This window comes from Berghia stephanieae, chromosome 6, assembly GCF_034508935.2.
Source record: "Berghia stephanieae isolate SIO BIC M18660-M18661 chromosome 6, UCSD_Bste_1.3, whole genome shotgun sequence".
Classification (NCBI taxonomy): Eukaryota; Metazoa; Mollusca; class Gastropoda; order Nudibranchia; family Aeolidiidae; genus Berghia; species Berghia stephanieae.
Genome location: NC_088365.1, coordinates 46,789,696 through 46,809,695, shown reverse-complemented (window position 1 = coordinate 46,809,695; position 20,000 = coordinate 46,789,696). Strand labels below are relative to the sequence as shown.

The following is a 20,000-nucleotide window of genomic DNA, read 5'->3' as shown; positions in this document are numbered from 1 at the left end:
TTGCACTGGACGGAGATTTATGGAAACAAATACGCTTCAACAGTCGTGACGTCACTTCCCTCGTAATGACGCATGGTAACTTAGTAACTGGATCTAAACTATCTGAACAATGGCGGACGCCCTTATAAAATATTTCTCCGACGAGCATAAAAGCGTATCCATAGAGAAAAAACATTATAAATCTGATCATGTTTTGAATTTTACACATTCTGATCACAAGACATATGAAAAGTTCTAGCCAGCATGAAGAATAAAAAGTACAGATTTTCTTTGTTAGAACCAAACTGTTCGTTGCTGCGCGGACGTGACATCAGACTCTTGAATCCAATTACTAACTGGAAACTAGAAACAGACTGACACACTGGAAGTGAGGCACACATTCACGGCAAGCGTCCATGGAGACAGCGCAGCCATATTTACCCGATGACATTTCTCCGAACTCATTACAATCATTTTTTAAAACCACAAAACAGCTAAAATACGTCACAGCTTAAATCATCAAATACAATGGTGGCCCAGTGTCTTTATTAAGGTTGCCGGAAAAAATTGTAATATCGCCTAACAGGCGTCATGTCTCCTTCTACATGTAAAGCGCGTTGAGTTCGTTTAGTGGATATTGCGCTAAATAAAAAAAGCTCAGGGGTACAAATAAGGCGTAGAAATGTCGCGTTTACATCGTATGGGCCACTTTCTTAAAGCGTATGGGCCACTTTCTTAAATCATATGGGCCACTTTCTTAAATTGTATGGGCCACTTTCTTAAATCGCATGGGCCACTTTCTTAAAGCGCTACAAGGTGAAAAGTTTTCTGGCTAATATTTTTTTAAAAAGGTAAGCTGTAAAAAAAGAAATAAAAATAAACCCACAAAAACAAAACAAACAAGCAAAAAACCCATTAGAATTGGTTTCGCATCTCATCATAATGATATGTCATGTCTCTTGACGTTCCGAAAGGATCCACTTCAGTTTTCAAAGAATTTGAAAGACTCTTTCAAGTTGGCTTATCGAAAATAAAATCTCTCTCTCTCTCTCTCCCTCTCTCTCTCTCTCTCTCTCTCTCTCTCTCTCTCTCTCTCTCTCTCTCTCTCTCTCTCCCTCTCTCTCTCTCTGTGTGTGTGTGTGTGTGTCTGTCTGTCTGTCTCTCCCTCTTTCTCAATCTCTCTATCAATCGTTCTGACTATTAGTTTAAGGAAGGTCCTCTTAAGATTTCAAGGAATTTGAAAGAGTTTCGATCCTTTCATGCCGAAACTTAAAACCGTAACACACAACCTCTATCATTATATCCATCTCCACCCCAACTCTCTCTCTCTCTCTCTCTCTCTCTCTCTGTCTCTATCCCTCCTTCTCAATCTCTCTATCAATGGTTCTGACTATTAGTTTAAGGAAGGTCCTCTTAAGATTTCAAGGAATTTGAAAGAGTTTCGATCCTTTCATGCCGAAACTTAAAACCGTAACACACAACCTCTATCATTATATCCATCTCCACCCCACCTCTCTCTCTCTCTCTCTCTCTCTCTCTCTTTCTCTCTCTCTGTGTGTGTGTGTGTGTGTGTGTCTGTCTGTCTCTCTCCCTCTTTCTCAATCTCTCTATCAATGGTTCTGACTATTAGTTAAGGAAGGTCCTCTTAAGATTTCAAGGAATTTGAAAGAGTTTCGATCCTTTCATGGCGAAACTTAAAACCGTAACACACAACCTCTATCATTATATCCATCTCCACCCCCACTCTCTCTCTCTCTCTCTCTCTCTCTCTCTCTCTCTCTCTCTCTCTCTGTCTCTATCCCTCCTTCTCAATCTCTCTATCAATGGTTCTGACTATTAGCTCAAGGAAGGTCCTCTTAAGATTTCAAGGAATTTGAAAGAGTTTCGATCCTTTCATGCCGAAACTTAAAACCGTAACACACAACCTCTATCATTATATCCATCTCCACCCCACCTCTCTCTCTCTCTCTCTCTCTCTCTCTCTCTCTCTCTCTCTCTCTCTCTCTCTCTCTCTCTCTCTCTATCTATCTATCTCTATTAGTATTAGGAAGGGCCGACTTAAGCTTTCAAGGAAATTGATCCTTGTTTATCGAAACTTAATAATGTCACTTTCTCCCTCCCTCCCTCTCTTTCTCTCCCTCTCTTTCTCTCTCTCTCTCTCTCACACACACACATACACACACGTTAACACACATATTCACACATACACACAGCTATATACACACACGCCGACACACACACACACACACACACTCACACACACACGAAAGACGGATCATTATTTATAATTTTATAATCAAACGATCGCATTAACCCACTTGGGTAAAAACCAGCGACAAAATTTTTAAAAAATACAAAAACAAAGACAAAACAAAAAACAAACAAACAAACAAAATGAATATTAACATATCAATAGAGCACCAATTTTTCACTTTTCCACATACCGAATGCATTTCACATAATTTCCATGTCATGCAGTACAAACCGCCTGTTTCAGTAACACTTACTTTTATTTAAATCATTCACACCTGAGTCGAGAGAAGGGGGACCAGTATCATTCGAGATTGTTTTTTTCCCCACCCACCTTTATTGACCAACTACAGTGATTAGTCAGATAGAACCTGATGGAAAGTACTTTGCAATAGATAAACGTCTTATCCAAAGGGTTGCAAGCAGCAGTTTTTGTCCATTTAACGCTATATAGAAACAGGAATAAACTGCCGCTCCACGGGCCTTTATGGCTTTAAAAGGCTAATTTGAGTCAAGAGAACTAATGATAATAATAAAAAATGTGTGAATGTCCTTACTCAAGGGGGAACATCGGGGGGGGGGGGGGGGGGTAGAGAGATTTGCGGTCGGTGACGTCATCCGGTCACGTCTATGATAAGGAGAGTCTAAACAACGTAAATATGTTGAAATGTTATAACCTGGATTTTCTGTAGTCACGCCTTATATCACGAAACACTCAGAATATCTACTTATCCTTGATCTAAGAGACCATCGAAACTTAACTGGAAAAAAACATTTTTCCTGTCAGTTGTATATCATTAAGGTAATGCAATTGTTACTGATATTGATACTGGCTTTCAGGGATGTCCAAGTGAGCCTATTTTAAATACACAGCCTGATACTGCCCTCCAGGGATGTCCAACTGAAGCCGTTTTGAATTCCTAGCGTGATACTGCCCTTCAGGGGATGTCCAACTGAAGCCGTTTTGAATTCCTAGCGTGATACTGCCCTTCAGGGGATGTCCAACTGAAGCCGTTTTGAATTCCAAGCGTGATACTGCCCTTCAAGGATGACCGTCTGAAGCCGTTCTGAATTCCTAGCGTGATGCTGTCCTTCACGGATGTCCAACTTAAGCCATATTTAAATTCATCGCCTGAAACTGTCCCAAAAAAAAATCACCTCAACCAACTAAAGATGAAAATTCACAAGTTCACATTCTTTCTTACTAAATACATTGTTTTGTTTACGTGCTTCCCACAGGTATGTTCATGTAGTTCATGGAATTTCCAGTTCTTGTTTTCTTGGCGGATGACAAATCGTTGAGTAGCGAAATATTATTTCCTCTCGATGCTCTGCCGTTGTCAAAACTGTTAAAACTCGACCCGAATAAAACAAAATCCTCATTGTTTAATGATTTTACTCTGGGTGTTTCGAAATTTCCTCTATGTTGTTGATAATTTTTGCCCCTTGGATAGATATTATCGCTATCATTTTCCTTGCTGGACATAACACTGGTGAAAACCAAGTCATTGATGGAGTCGCCATCTTTTTCTAAATCCAATCTTGGACTGCGGTTTACGGCCGATGTCTCCATGGGTCGAGATTTGCCTCCAGAAAAAGGATCGTTTGCGCATGCGCTAAGAAGATGTGATTCGCCGCCAATAGGAAGAAGCTCCGCGTTCATTGGAGAGTTCGATCTGAGGTTTTTACTTTGGACTAAATTGGAAGAGTTTTGGTTGAGGTTGGTTGATTGTGTGGATGAAGGTTCGAAGTTTGGCAGATGGTGCAAATCTCCGATATCGATGCTTGCAATAGATGAAGGGGTTGATGGGAGTCGGTGGTAGATGAAGGGCTGGGGTGAGAGTGTATCAATGGGCCTCGTGATGAAAGAAGGTGGCAAAGGGGAATTTACAGATGAAGATCGCTGATTGGACTGTAGGACGTTGGTAGAAAGGAAAAGTCGATTGTTGCGTTCAGATTGCGATTGTCTAGGTTGTTGTTGTTGTTGGTGTTGTTGTTGTTGTTGTTGTTGTTGTTGTTGTTGTTGTTGTTGTTGTTGATGTTTTGGACTTAGATGTGGCAAGTTTAAATGTGAGAAATTGGGTAATACATCGAAGTCATCGTTTCGCCTGGTATCGCCATTGAAACTGCTCGTGGTGCTACCCGTGCCTTCACTTCCGTAACTAAGACCGCCATTATGAGCATCAGGCCGAAGTCTGTTGCTGGGTATTTTGGGGTGCTCATCATTCGAGGTTTGCAAAGAAAACTGTGCCTCTTTAGGGGAGGTTAGTTGAGTGGAGCTGTTTGAAATTTCTTCAGCAAAGAATACAGTTGGGGAGTTATAATTGTCTGGTAATTTGTTTTTTGGTGTATGACTTTGGTTTATGGATGTATTGTTGTTTGACGTGAAAGACGGCGGGGAGTAAATTATCATGCTTTCATCTATGCTTTCTTCAGGTTCTTTTGAGAGAGGAGGAGATCTCGACCGGGGTTCTAAAGATATGGGACTGACCCTTTGGAAGGCACCATGCTGAAAAACAGCCGGATGAGGTTGCTGCAGATATTGTTGCTCTTGATGGAGATGATACGGTTGTTGCTCTTGTGGAGGAATTTGGTAAAAGCTACAGTTTCGGTGTAGGTTGTTTTGGTCACTCTGATGAGGATGATGGTGATGATGATGAGGAGGAGGATGATGACTATGTAATTGTCGTTGAGATTCGTCGTCAATGCTGGTCGCTAGAAATTGATTTCTTTGGTTAAGTTGGCTGAAAGAACTTGCGGACTCTTCGGAAGAATCCGAGGGTGGCTTAGACAAAACTGAAAGACTGTGGTGATTTGTACTTATTCTAGGTTGAGGCTTGAAGGCTGGTCCGTTAATTGTGGTGTGATGGGAAGGCGTGAAATCAAACTCCGATATTGTCTTGGCGTTGCACCTGTTGTTTTCTGTGGAGTTTCTTCTGTACGGAGGGTCGTCGAAAGACATCGGAGAAGTGGGCGAGGAGGGCGAGGAAGATATATCATGCTGTCGTTGTATTTGACTAGACGCCCTCGAGGTTGGTGGAGTTTGGGATTGCAAAATTTGATCTAGATCACTGCTACCATCGGTCGGAATACTTGTGCCGAACCTGGTCGAGGTTCTTGGGAAGTTATGATTGTTGTGTCTGTTTAAGAACGTTGATGCTCTTCGTGGGGGAGCCCGGAGGGATGAAGCACCGTTTTGACGGCGTAGAGGTGACGATGGTTCGCTGTGTGATCCTGCCTGAGGCTGAGACTGGGGTGGATCCAAAATGATCATACGATCTGAGGTAAGCTCCATGGTCATTGGTTGTTGCCTTGTTTGACAGTAAACTGTAAATAGAAATGAAAAGGGGGTAACTTATGCTGCTTCTACAGCCTTGTAATCTATAATGCCAATAATATATAATAATAATAATAATAATAATAATAATAATAATAATAATAATAATAATAATAATAATAATAATAATAATAATAATAATAATAATAATAATAATAATAATAATAATAATAATAATAATAATAATAATAATAATAATAATTGCAACAACAATAGCAACAAAAGCAACAGAAAAAAGTGGTGGAGAAATGGCACAAAGGAGAGAAAGTATAAGAAATGATTCATCCCTATCTTTTGTCTACATTTTGTCTACCATCCCCTTTGTGACGTGAGCATGCGTTAAAAACCCATTAATGCTCGATCATGAGTCCTCAATCGCACATAATGATCCGCGCCAAAAACAACGATTTACACAACTAGAGAGAGAGAGAGAGAGAGAGAGAGAGAGAGAGAGAGAGGGGGGGGGGAGAGAGAGTGAGAAAGAAAGAAATAGAGAGAAAGATCAACTCTCTGAAGTCTACATAAGAGCTTCGCTCACCATGTTTTATTATTTTGGGCAGAGCAGACCTCTGACAACAACATTAAAGTCGTAAGAGGTCTGATCCACCCAACATTAAATAAAACATGGTGGGTGCGCAAAGTTCGTGTGTAGACTTCAGAGTTTTGATCCGCCGATCGTGAAAATCGGGATTTCAGAGATTTGATCCGCCGACCATCGATTCACAACCAAATAAACGGGCGTTAATAGGAATCAATAGTCTGATGTCACGTCTGCCCAGCAACGATAGCTTGGTTCTACACAAAGAAAAGCTGTACTTTTTATTCTTCATGCTGGCTAGAACTTTTTCACATGTCATGTGGTCAGAATGTATAAAAGTAAAGTCAAAACATGATCAGATTTATGTGTTCTCCTCTGGATACACGATTGTGCTCATCGGGGACGTATTTCATAAGGGCATCCGCCATTGTTCCGATAGTTTAGAACCAGTTACTAAGTTACTATGCGTCATTACGGGGGAATTGACGTCACGACTGTTGAAGCCTATTCTGTATTGAATAATAGAAGGAAAGAAGAGTAACAGAATCATGGATTTGATCGTTTGATGATTGAGTGAAAAAAAAATATGAATAAATGAATGAATGAAAGATTCCTTTGATGAACTACATAATCAAAATCAACCGATAAACAAATCCATTATCACTGTCACGTGACTCTCCAAACTACGTCATCAACTCGGTGGAAAACCCGTGAATAGGACGATAAGTACTCGAGACACTTAATGTTGACTTAGTAATGATGAAGACTTGGACTTCTGACAAAGTTAATCAGCTATGCTCTCAATCGTGGTTGTCAACCATTCATGCATTCCTTCGTCCTTACATTCATCCGTCCATCTATCTATCCATCCGAGCATTTTTTCTATTCATCCATCCACCCATCCATCCACTCAACCTTACATTCATCCATCCATCAATTTATCCATCCGATCATCTATCCATCCATCCATCCATTCATTCATCCATCCATCCATCCATTCATCCATCTATATATCCATCCGATCACATACCTATCCATCCATTCATCCACCCATCCATTCATGCATCCATCCATTCATCCATCCATCCATTCATCCATTCATCCATCCATCCATTCATCCATATGTCCATCTATCTATCCATCCGAGCATTTTTCTATCCACCATTCATCCATCCATCCATTCATCCATATGTCCATCTATCTATCCCTCCGAGCATTTTTCTATCCACCCATCCCTTCATTCATCCATCCATTCAGTTTTTTCTTCATTCAGTCGTCCATTAAGCTATATATTATTCATCCATCCATCCATTCATCCATCCTTTCACCCATTTATATCTCCATCCATCCACCCATTTATATCTCCATCCATCCATCCATCCACCCACCCATCCCTTCATTCATCCATCTATCCATCTACCCATCCATCCATTCATTTTTTCTTGATTCAATCGTCCATTATTATTCATCTATTATTCATCAATCAATTCATCCATCCATCCCTCGACCCATTTATCTCTCCATCCATCCATCCACCCACTCACCCACCCATCCATCCATCCATCCATCCATCCATCCACCCACCCATCCACCCACCCATCCATCCATCCATCCATCCACCCATCCATCCATCCACCCATCCATCCACCCATCCATCCATCCATCCACCCACCCTCCCACCCACCCACCCATCCATCCATCCATCCATCCATCCACCCATCCATCCATCCACCCACCCACCCACCCACAAATCCATCCATCCATCCACCCACCCACCAACCCATCAATCCAACCATCCATCCATCCACCCATCCATCCATCCATCCATCCACCCATCAATCCATTCACTTTTTTTCTTGATTCAATCGTCCATTAATCTGTCTATTCAATCAATCAATTCAACCATCTTTCCATGCATCCACCCATTTCTCTCTCTCTCTCTCTCTCTCTCTCTCTCTCTCTCTCTCTCTCTCTCTCTCTCTCTCTCTCTCTCTCTCTCTCTCTCTCCATCCATCCATCCATCCATCCATAGGTTCATCCATGCATCCATCCATCCATCTATCCAACAATCACAACCACCACCAACATCACTATCACCACCATCATCACCACCACTACACCACCACCACCACCACCACCGCTATCACTAACACCAAAATAACGCCAATAATCATGAAAATCTTCCCAATTTTAATGCTTGTTTACCATCCCCATTTTAATCTGTCCAAGTAATCACAGCAGGAAATCATTAAAAAGTCATCCTTTATCTCACAATAACGAAGGCATCGGGGGGATGGTGAGTACTGAGCTGATCCCCATAACAACTCACACATAATCATAATCTCTCACAACATTACAGAGAATCACTGCTCATTATCAACAATAAAAGTGGTGGAAGAAGAACTGAAAAATGAATTAACAGTTTATCATCATCATCATCATCATCATCATCATCATCATCATCATCATCATCATCATCATCATCATCATCATCATCATAGTCTGATTGATACAATTTAGTGAGAACTACTCATAAAAATGGCTGTCTAAAAACAATACCATTCAGTAGTCTGATGTCACGCCGCCCAGCAACGGCGGCCATCTTGGTTCTAAACAAAGAAAATCATTACTTTTTATTCTTCATGCTGGCTAGAACTTTTCATTCCCTTTTCATATGAATTGTGATCAGAATGTGTAAAAGTCAAAACATGATCCAATTTATGTGGGGGTTTTTTCCTCTGGAAACGCTTTTATACTTGCCGAGAAATATTTCATACGTCCGCCATTGTTCCGATAGTTTAGAACCAGTGTTACTAAGTTACCATGCGTCATTAGAAAGGAAAAAACGTTACGACTGTTGAAGAGTATTACAAAGGCCTGAATGACGTCGATTTCGTTCCTTTTATATAAATTCTCGTACAAAAACGCAACACAACAGATTCAACGAGGGAGAAAAAATAAATAATAATAGAATTGCCTATGTCAGTGTGGGTGGGTGGCAAGAGACGAGTCCGCATGCAAGCGTAGTGGTTGTGATGAATGAGGGGGAGGAGGAGGATGGGGGGGGGGGGGGAGGAGGAGGGGGGAGTGGTGGTGATGGTCAGATAGGATTGACGATAGGAGTGTGGAACCAGGAAGGACAGGGAACAAGAAATCCGATATCAGAGCTGCCTAGATACTTGGAATGTTAAAAATTCGTAGTGTCCAAGGGGAAAAAATGAAAAAAGTCACTACAACCGTCATCATCATCATCATTGCCTTTTTCACCATGGGTCAGGTAGGCCACAGACAAACAGTTTCCATCCTTCTCTATCCTGAGCTAACTTTTTTTTTTATCTCATTCCAGGTCTTACCACTTCTCTGTATATCAGCTTCTTTAATTCTTCTCCATGTTCCGCGTGGCCTTCCCCTTGATCTTCTGCCCTCAGGGTTCCAGTCCAATACTTTCTTCGTTATAGTTGAGTCATTCTTTCTAAGCGTGTGTCCAATCCATCTACATCGTCTTCTTCCTATTTCCTCTCCCACTGGTTTCTGCTGTGTTCTTTTCCATACTTCTTCATTTTTTATTCTATCCATCCATTTTATTCTGAGTAGCTTACGCATGCACCTGTTTACGAAAATCTGTACCCTCCTTATACGAGGGCTCTTTCAGAAATAACCGAAAAATGCCCATTGCTCAGCAACCAGTGGAAATTTTTTATTCTTCTAACGACATGTATTCCTTATTTCCTTACGAATATTCCCAGAAATTTCAAGTGCACATTTTGCACAATGAATTTCTGACGATTTTAAAGATGGCGGCCCACCTTGAATCTTGGTCAAAGAGAATCAGAGCTGTCAATACGTTTTTGAACCGCCAAAAGTCTGAATCCTACACCAAAATACATAAAGAACTTCAGAGTGTATTAAATGAAGATTGTTATAGCATCATAAGTCTATCACGGTGTAATTTGTTTGAAGCGGCCATTCCGACTTGACAACGGGAAGGGAGAGGGGTTCGATAACTGCGACTCAAAACAACATGTGAAGCGAGTTGATGACTTATTCGTCAGACAGGAGGATTGAAAACTTCATGGAAAATCGCAAAGCAGTCTTGAAATTTCGAGAACACTTCTCCCATAGAATTGTATTTATGAACTTGGCTACAGAAACGTCAGCGCAAGATGGGATTTCTAAGCAATATGCAGACAATCATAAAGAACAAAGATTGACATATCTGCAGGGAACTTTTGGAGAGCAAGAGCTCACGCAGGGATTCACGGCATATGCTCACTGCCGCGAGACTTTCTAGGGATCGAGTGACTTTTTTGACAAGCATAGTAACCGGTGATAGGACTTTGGTTACCCATTGCTACTCCCAGAAAACAAGCGCATGTCGTGAGTGACAGTGGCAAAATACAAACCTTCACACCTGTCGCGAAAGAAATTCAAGTCAGTGCGTCAGCAAAGAAATAAATGGACACAGTTTCTGGGACAGTGGGTTTATTCTGTTCGAACCTTCATGCCTGGAGAAGAACATCAATGCTGCAAGGTATGCTCAAACATTTGACAAGCTTAGGGAGGCCATCGCGAAAGCGCCAGGGCAGTTGACCAACGGGGATTGTCGAACACAGACAAGAATACCCCACACAGCCGAGTAACGCAAGGTTGCTAGAGTAATATGGTGGAAATGAATTTAGCACACCCACACAGTCCAGACTCGCACCATCTGATTTCACCTTTGGGCCACTGAAACGTGAGCCTGGCAGGAAAGCGCTTTGAGTCGATTAGGCTTGTTGACCATTGTGCGAAATGGCTACAAATCCTTGACGGAATTCCTCTTCCCGTGAGGGTATCTATTCCATGGTCGGCGTTGCTAGAATGTTGTCGACTGACTAGCTGTTACGTAGAGAAATGACGAGTCAATGGTATGAATCACGTGCAGAATTTTGTTGTATGCTAAAATACACGCGATTTATACAGGCATTTTTCTGGTAATTATGAAAGACCTGTTACAATCGTACTCCTCTGGATGACTTGTTGTAGCCTGTTGCATCATTACTATAACCGTAGCCATCGTTAAGGTAAGCCTGACACTGAAATCCTAAAGGACATTTTGACGTCATTATTTGGTTTTTGCACCGCCAAGTGAGTTTTCGTGAGTAGAGCTCATGGAAACAAGTTATTTCATTGGTTGAACTATTGAATACAACTCAAGATTTGTTTTCTTTTGTGGCAAAAGACAAGCATTTTGACGCCAATTTTTGGTCAGTATCAGGCCATAACTTTACGAAGGCCACGCTATAGATAGAATGCGCTTGGCCAAGGAGTTCACAACATTGCCATCCGGAAGTATAACGGACCAACACACAAACTCTGTGTAACCATGAATTTTTATAGTCTGGTTAATACAGTTTAGTGAGAACAACTCACAAACGCGGATGGCAAAAACAATAACAAAGGCCTGAGTGGCGTCATCTGCATACTATCTATAGCTAGCTTTTACATAGCAATAATTTGCCATCACCATGATCCACAAATGTTTCGGAGTCCTGAATATAGGATCTAAGGAACTAAATTTTCCTTTTCAACAAGATTTATTGAGTCAACTAGGCGAATGTTGCTAGCTCTGTAGCTGGAGTCAAAATTTCGTAATTCTACGAATTTTTCGTAGTACTTGGCAGTTCTGCGATAGCGAATTCTCCTATAATAATCTGCTATAAAGATGACATCATATTTCATTGTTATAGGATTGTGAGGTTTATACCAGAATGTGGGAGTGGGATTGTTATTGTTAATATTAATTGGATCGGCGGTTGGATAGATAAATGGAGGGATGGGTGAATGGATGGATGGGTAGATGGATGGATGGATGGATGGATGGATGGATTCCAAGGATAGATGGATGGATGGATTGGTTGATGGATAAAGGAATGGATGTATGGATGGATGGATTGATGGACGAAAGGAAGGATGGATGGATGGATAAAGGGATGGGTGTATGGATGGATGGATGGATGGATAAAGGGATGGATGGACGGATGGATGGGTGGATGGATGGTACGTGGATGGATGCGCAGATAGATGTATGGGTGGATTAATGGGTTGATAGGGAGATTAATAGGTGGGTTGGTCGTTGTACACACAGTGTGCGCTTGGCTAAGAAATTCACAGCATTGCCATCCGGAAATATAAGGGAAGAACACACAAATGTATGTGTAATCTTGGTCATTATAGTCTGAATAATACATTTTAGTGAGAATTACTCAAACACGTAGATGGCAAAAATCTCTGATCTATGTGTCTGTTTGGAATATTATTGTGTGCGCTTGGCTAAGAAACTCACAATATTGCCATCCAGAACTATAACGGAACGACAAACAAAACGATGTGTAACTTTAAACGTTTATAGACTGGTTAATACAGTCTAGTGAGAATTACTCACAAACGTGGATGGCAAAAAAAAAAAAAAAAAAACAATCGCAAAGACCCGGGTGACGTCAACTTCATTCTATCTTTAATGAATGTAGTGATGAGATTAAGGAATGTTTGCCAGGCCGTTTCGTTGACTGGAAAAAAACAAGTCAAGGGGCGAAAACGTCTAAACGACAGGGAATATTCTATAGATAGTATGCAGATGACGAAACTCAGGCCTTTGTTATTGTTTTTGCCATCCGCGTTTGTGAGTTGTTCTCACTAAACTGTATTAACCAAACTATAAAAGTTCATGGTTACACAGAGTTTGTGTGTTGGTCCGTTATACTTCCGGATGGCAATGTTATGAGCTTCTTAGCCAAGCGCATACTATATATAGACTGGTTAATACAGTTGAGTGAGAATTACTCACAAACGTGGATGGCAAAAAAAAAAAAAAAAACAATCGCAAAGACCCGGGTGACGGCAACTTCATTCTATCTTTAATGAATGTAGTGATGAGATTAAGGAATGTTTGCCAGGCCGTTTCGTTGACTGGAAAAAAACAAGTCAAGGGGCGAAAACGTCTTAACGACAGGGAATATTCTATCTGGTGACTAACTGCCTAGTAACCCTCGAATCGTCACATCTATTCGATCTCTCGCTCAACCAGGAAGTGAAAATAGAAATTAGCGAGGTGTTATGTAACAACATGGCCTAGTTTTTGGTCGATAGAACGGAATGTCAGCGGAACATTTACGTTCTCTCTCTCTCTCTCTCTCTCTCTCTCTCTCTCTCTCTCTCTCTCTCTCTCTCTCTCTCTCTCTCTCTCTCTCTCTCTTTCACACCCCCTCTCTCTCTCTCTCTCAATCTCTTTGCTCTCTCTATCTTAGCTCTCTCTCTCTCTCTCTCTCTCTCTCTCTTAGCTCTCTCTCTCTCTCTCTCTCTGTTTTCTCTATCTGTCTGTCTGTCTATCTATCTATCAATCTATCTATCTATCTATCTATCTATCTATCTATCTATCTATCTATCTATCTATCTATCTATCTATCTATCTATCTATCTATCTATCTATCTATCTATCTATCTATCTATCTATCTATCTATCTATCTATCTATCTATCTATCTATCTATCCATCTATCTATCTATCTATCTATCTATCTATCTATCTATCTATCTATCTATCTATCTATCTATCTATTTATCTATCTATCTATCTATCTATCTATCTATCTATCTATTTCCGTCCGTCAGTCTGTGCATCTTTCTGTCTGTTCTCCCCATCTTTTTCTCATCTATTATCGCGTTCTTCTATCCCTATAGAAACGATTCGCGTGTCTACGAATGTCTTTCAATTTCCTCCCAATCGCCCTCACATTCTTCCATCATCATTTCGTCTAAGGGTCAATATATTTTCTACGTTGTCGATCTTCATTTCCTTCCTTCTTCCCTTATTACAATCTTTCTTTCTTCCATGCTATCTATCTATCTTTCTTTCTCCTCCTCCTCCTCCTCCTCCTCTTCCTCCTCCTCCTCCTCTTCCTCCTCCTCCTCCTCCTCCTCTTCCTCCTCCTCCTCCTCTTCTTCTTCTTCTTCTTCTTCTTCTTCTTCTTCTTCTTCTTCTTCTTCTTCTTCTTCTTCTTCTTCCGTCTATCTTTCGATTTATCTATCTATCTATCTATCTATCTATCTATCTATCTATCTATCTATCTATCTTTCTTTCTATCTATCTATCTATCTATCTATCTATCTATCTATCTATCCATTAATCTATTTATCTATCTATCTATCTATTTAATCTATTGATTTCTTCTTTCTCTCTTGACACACACACACACACACACGCCACACCAACACACACTAAGACACATACACACACTCACCTCCATAGTTTAACACATGTCATTTACATTGCCTTTCTTTTCAACACCATCCCCACACCCCAACTAGAAAAACCAACCAGTCTCCGCCAGTTTCTCAGTTTGTCTTTCTCAAGGTTTGTGTGTTCATAATGAGCCAGAGATGGTGATAATGACGCTGACGATAATGATGATACTGATGTTGATACGCGAGTGAGTGATTAACAGCATTTCCTTGTACGTGAGTAACTAATGCTTTAATATGCATTCATATCGATTACCTGATTCTATTTCCTGGTATAACGAATACTGCATTCTATGACGAAAGCGATAAGCGGATATAAATCAACAAGCTGTATACACACACACACACACACACATAAATATATAAATATATATATATATATATATATATATATATATATATATATATATTATATATATATATATATATATATATATATATATATAAATTAACAATCCAGCGTGTATTAATATGATAATAATTAGATATAGATTTGTTTCCTAAAAATTACGATTAGAAAAAATAATGTTACAACATTACACTTTGGACATTATATTATATATTATATATATATATATATATATATATATATATATATATATATATAATATATATATATATATATATATATATATATATATATATATATATATATATATAATAGCCAAAGTGTAGATTTCTTCAACTAATACAACATTGTTTCTCGTGTTCGCAATTTTCAGGAAACAAAGAAAAAGAAAATTACATGTTGAATAAATATTTTATTAACAACTCCTTTTATTAAAAAGTTGATCAGTGTTATTTCATGGAATTTGTCTATATAAATACACAGTAGGCCTGATCTCAAGTCTCCTATACAACCACCTCGGTCAGGATAGAGTGAGGGACAGTAATGAGAGTGAGTGAGTGAGTGACTGAGTGTGTGAGTGAGTGAGAGTGAGTGAGTGTGTGAGTGAGTGAGTGTATGTGTGAGTGAGTGAGTGTGAGTGACTGTGTGAGTGAGTGAGAGTGAGTTTGTGAGTCAGTGAGTCAGTGAGTGGTGAGTGAGTGATTGAGTGAGTGAGTGAGTGAGTGAATGAGAGTGAGTGAGTGAGTGCGTGAGAGTGAGTGGGTGAGTGAGAGTGAGTGAGTGAGTGAATGAGAGTGAGTGAGTGAGTGAGTGAGTGAATGAGAGTGAGTGAGTGAGTGAGTAAGTGAGAGTGAATGGGAGTGAGTGAGTGAGTGAGAGTGAATGAGAGTGAGTGAGTGAGTGAGTGGGTGAGTGAGTGAGTGGGTGAGTGAGTGGCAGTGAATGAGAGTGAGTGAAGGAGTGAATGAGAGTGAGTGAGTGAGTGAGTAAGTGAGAGTGAATGGGAGTGAGTGAGTGAGTGAGAGTGAATGAGAGTGAGTGAGTGAGTGAGTGAGTGAGTAAGTGAGAGTGAATGGGAGTGAGTGAGTGAGTGAGAGTGAATGAGAGTGAGTGAGTGAGTGAGTGAGAGTGAATGAGAGTGAGTGAGTGAGTAAGTGAGAGTGAATGGGAGTGAGTGAGTGAGTGAGAGTGAATGAGAGTGAGTGAGTGAGTGAGTGAGTAAGTGAGAGTGAATGGGAGTGAGTGAGTGAGTGAGTGAGAGTGATGAGTGAGTGAGTGAGTGAGCAGTGAGTGATGAGTGAGTGAGTGAGTGAGTGATGAGAGTGAATGTGAGTGAGTGAGTGAGTGAGTGAGGAGTGAGTGAGTGAATGAGTGCAGGAATGAGATAAGAAGGGTGAGTGAGTGAGTGAGTGGAGTGAGTGAGTGAGTGATGTGAGTGGAGGAGTGAGAGTATGAGAGAGTGAGAGAGAGTGATGAGTGAGAGTGAGTGAGTGAGTGAGTGATGAGTGAGTGAGTGAGTAGAGTGAGTGAGAGAGTGAGTGAGAGAGTGATGGTGAGGAGTGAGTGAGTGAGATGTGAAAGTGAGTGAGAGTGAGTGATGAGTGAGTGAGTGAGTGAGTGGTGAGTGAGTAGAGTGGGTGAGAGAGTGAGTGAAGGATGAGAGTGAGTGAGTGAGTGAGGTGAGTGAGAGAGTGAGTGAGTAGAGTGAGTGAGTGAGTGAGTGAGTGAGGAGTGAGTGAGTGATGAGTGATGAGGAGTGAGTGAGTGAGTGATGAGTGAGTGAGAGTGAGTGAGTGAGTGTGATGTGAGTGAGTGGAGTGAGTGATGTGATGTGTGAGTGAGTGTGAGAGAGGTGAGTGGTGATGAGAGAGTGGAGTGAGATGAGAGAGTGAGTGAGTGAGTGAGTGTAGTGTGATGTGAATGGAGTGAGTGAGTGAGGAGTGAGTGAGTGAGTGAGTGTGAGTGAGTGAGTGAGTGTGAGTGATGAGAGTGAGTGAGAGTGATGAGATGTGTGAGTGAGTGTGTGAGTGTGTGATGTGAGTGAGTGAGTGAGTGGAGTGATGAGTGAGTGAGTGTGTGAGTGAGTGTGTGAGTGTGTGATTGAGAGTGAGTGAGTGAATGGCAGTGAATGAGTGAGTGAGTGAGTGAGTGAGTGGCAGTGAATGAGTGAGTGAGTGAGTGAGTGGCAGTGAATGAGAGTGTGAGTGAGTGAGAGAGAGAGTGAGTGAGTGAGTGAGTGAGTGAGTGAGTGAGTGAGTGAGTGAGTGAGTGAGTGAGTGGCAGTGATGGAGATGAGTGATGAGTGGTGAGTGAGGAGTGAGTGAGTGAGATGAGTGAGTGAGTGAATGAGTGGGAGTGATGAGTGAGTGGAGTGAGTGAAGTGAGTGAGATGAGTGAGTGAGTGAGTGATGAGTGTGAGTGATGTGAGTGAGGAGTGAGTGAGTGAGTGAGTGAATGAGTGTGAGTGATGAGTGATGAGGAGTGATGTGAGTGAGGTAGTGAGTGAGTGTGTGAGGGATGGAGAGTGAGTGAGTGAGGTGAGTGAGTGGTGGAGGGATGTGAGTGGAGGGTGAGTGAGTGAGATGATGGAGTGAGTGAGTGAGTGGCAGTGAATGAGTGAGTGAGTGAGAGAGTGAGTGAGTGAGTGAGTGAGTGAGTGAGTGAGTGAGTGAGTGATGTGAGTGTGAGTGAGTGAGTGAGAGTGAGTGAGTGGCAGTGAGTGAGTGAGTGAGTGAGTGAGTGAGTGAGTGAGTGAGTGAGTGAGTGATGTGAGTGAGTGAATGAGAGTGAGTGAGTGGAGGTGATGAGTGAGTGAGTGAGTGAGTGAGTGAGTGAGTGAGTGAGTGAGTGAGTGATGAGTGGAGTGAGTGAGTGAGTGAGTGAGTGAGTGAGGTGAGTGAGTGAGTGAGTGTGAGTGGAGTGAGTGAGTGAGTGATGATGAGTGAGTGAGTGAGTGAGTAGTGAGTGAGTGTAGGAGTGAGTGAGTGAGGTGAGGAGTGAGAGTGATGAGATGAGTGAGATGAGGAGGAGTGATGAGAGAGTGAGAGTGATGTGAGTGAGTGAGTGAGGAGTGATAGTATGAGTGGTATGTGAGTGAGGATGAGAATGAGTGAGTAAGAGAGTGAGTGAGTGAGTGAGTGATGAGACGTGGTGAGTGATGATGAGTGATGGTGAGTGAGTGAGTGTGGTGGTGAGAGTGAGTGGGTGAGTGATGAGTGAGTGATGAGATGAAATATGTGAGGAGGGAGTGCAGTGATATGAGGATGGTGAGAATAATAACGAGTCCATGGATGAGAATTTATGATAATAAAATGAAATGGGGTTTTTCCCATCTCAGAAAATAAAATTCGAACAACAGACAACACGTGTATTTTTTTTTTCATTAATGGAAACGTCTACAGAACTTCAAAGACAATAAATTGAATTCTTTCAAGTTCCAAAATAAAGAGGGGAAAAAAACCTGTTGGGTTTTCCCCATAATGATGTAGATACTTTTGATGTGTGTCAAATTATCCAAGATGTCAACGTGAAAATCAACCACGACTTCCTGATTCGCCTCGTTAATCAACTCACTCAATCCTAGAGATTTTTGCTACTTTTCAAAATTGGAGAAAAAAAAATGTATTGGAAATGAGGATGTACATAGATAGTTTCATTCAACTACCATTAACATGTATGAACTAAAACATTAACTTTGATACGACGCCTATAATTTGTCTCAGAAAAATGTAATAAATAGGCATGGGGTAAAAGTAACAAGGGTAGAAGGCGGATAGAGTCGGTTTTAAGGTTTGAGTGAGTTAATTAAATTATGTCACCGCTTCCTTACTTTGTGGTGCTATGTCGTTTAGTCGTATGATATGACACTCGCTTTCGGATCGGAAAGTCCTGGGTTCGAGCTAGCCTTGCTCGCTCGGCGCATAGTTGTTGAGTCATTGGAAAAGGCTCTTTACTTATATATAATTATTCTCACCGGCCTACTCGGGGTGTAAAAGGAGTACATGGCCTTTAACAGCATTGTGTCTGTCCGAAAAAAAATAATTGGAATATCGCTTAACAGGCGTATGTCCCGTCCTACGAGTTAAGTGTTGCTATTGTCCAGGGACCGCTTGTAAAACGCTTTGAGCACGTTTAGTGGATATTGCGCTATGTAAAAGCTCAATTTAATTTTGGCCACAAAACTCGTTCTTCAAATATCGATCATTTATAATGACCTTTGCCACCCGATAGCTCAGTTGTTAGAGCACTCGCTTCACAGATAAAGGGAACGAGATCGGTCCATGGTGCAGTCGAGATCTTTTTATTCTGACCACCCCCCCCCCCTCCCCCTATCTACCCAGCAGTGATTGGGTTACTAGGTCTGTCAGTAGATCTAGCAGAAAGTACTTTACGATATACTAGCGCCCTACTTAATGGGAAGCAAGCGACGTGTATATATAGGGAGGTCTGACATCCGGGGACCCACTTATGGGTCTAGTTAAACATTGATGTAATGGACAATATCTTTTGGAAGTTTCCATAACAACAACGAGTCCATAAGGAATACTTATTAACGTTGTTACATTCCCCCCTTCATTTGTTGACATGTTATTTCCATCTAGTCATTGCTGCTTCTGTTGCCGTGCTGTATGTAGTTTGCGAAAGAGACAGGGCAGCAGAAAAGGGGTAAAGAATGACTGCGTGCATTGCTTCCGGGTCAACCTATTAAAAATGTTAAAAAGATTATTCAGTGTTGTCAAAGAAGAAACGGAATATCTAATGTTTAGAGTATTTGTGAAGTATGAGCAATTGTCTGATAAGGGTGTTGATTTGTGGGGTTTTGAAATATGATGTTGATGATGATGATGATGATAATGATGACGATGACGATGATGATGATAATGATCCTGTTGCTGACGATGCTGTTGCTGATGGTGATAACGACGACGACGATGTTGATGATTTTGATGAATACGAATAATAATAATAATAATAATAATATAATAATAATAATAATAATAATAATAATAATAATAATAATAATAATAATAATAATAATAATATATATAATAATAATAATAATAATAATAATAATAATAATAATAATAATATAATAATAATAATAATAATAATAATAATAATAATAATAATAATAATAACATACTTATGATACTGAGAGAATATAATTTTAGACACTAACGTCCAAAAAGCATTAAACCCCCCACCTGTTTTACTGTTATTTATACAGTATTATCACTAGTTCAACATGCGTCATTCTGGTAATTGTAC

At 40.7% G+C, this 20,000-nt stretch overlaps 1 protein-coding gene across 1 annotated transcript in view; it reads right to left on the bottom strand.

Annotated features, from left to right (window-relative positions):
- Positions 1-1,026: 1,026 nt before the first annotated feature.
- The window catches only part of LOC144975135 (uncharacterized), a 31,474-nt gene continuing 12,500 nt past the window's right edge, over positions 1,027-20,000 (bottom strand). Inside the window, exon 3 of the mRNA XM_078918912.1 lies at positions 1,027-5,556. Coding sequence (XP_078775038.1) covers positions 3,452-5,556 — 2,105 coding nt within the window. The 3' untranslated portion in view covers positions 1,027-3,451. The remainder of the gene's footprint in view (positions 5,557-20,000) is intronic.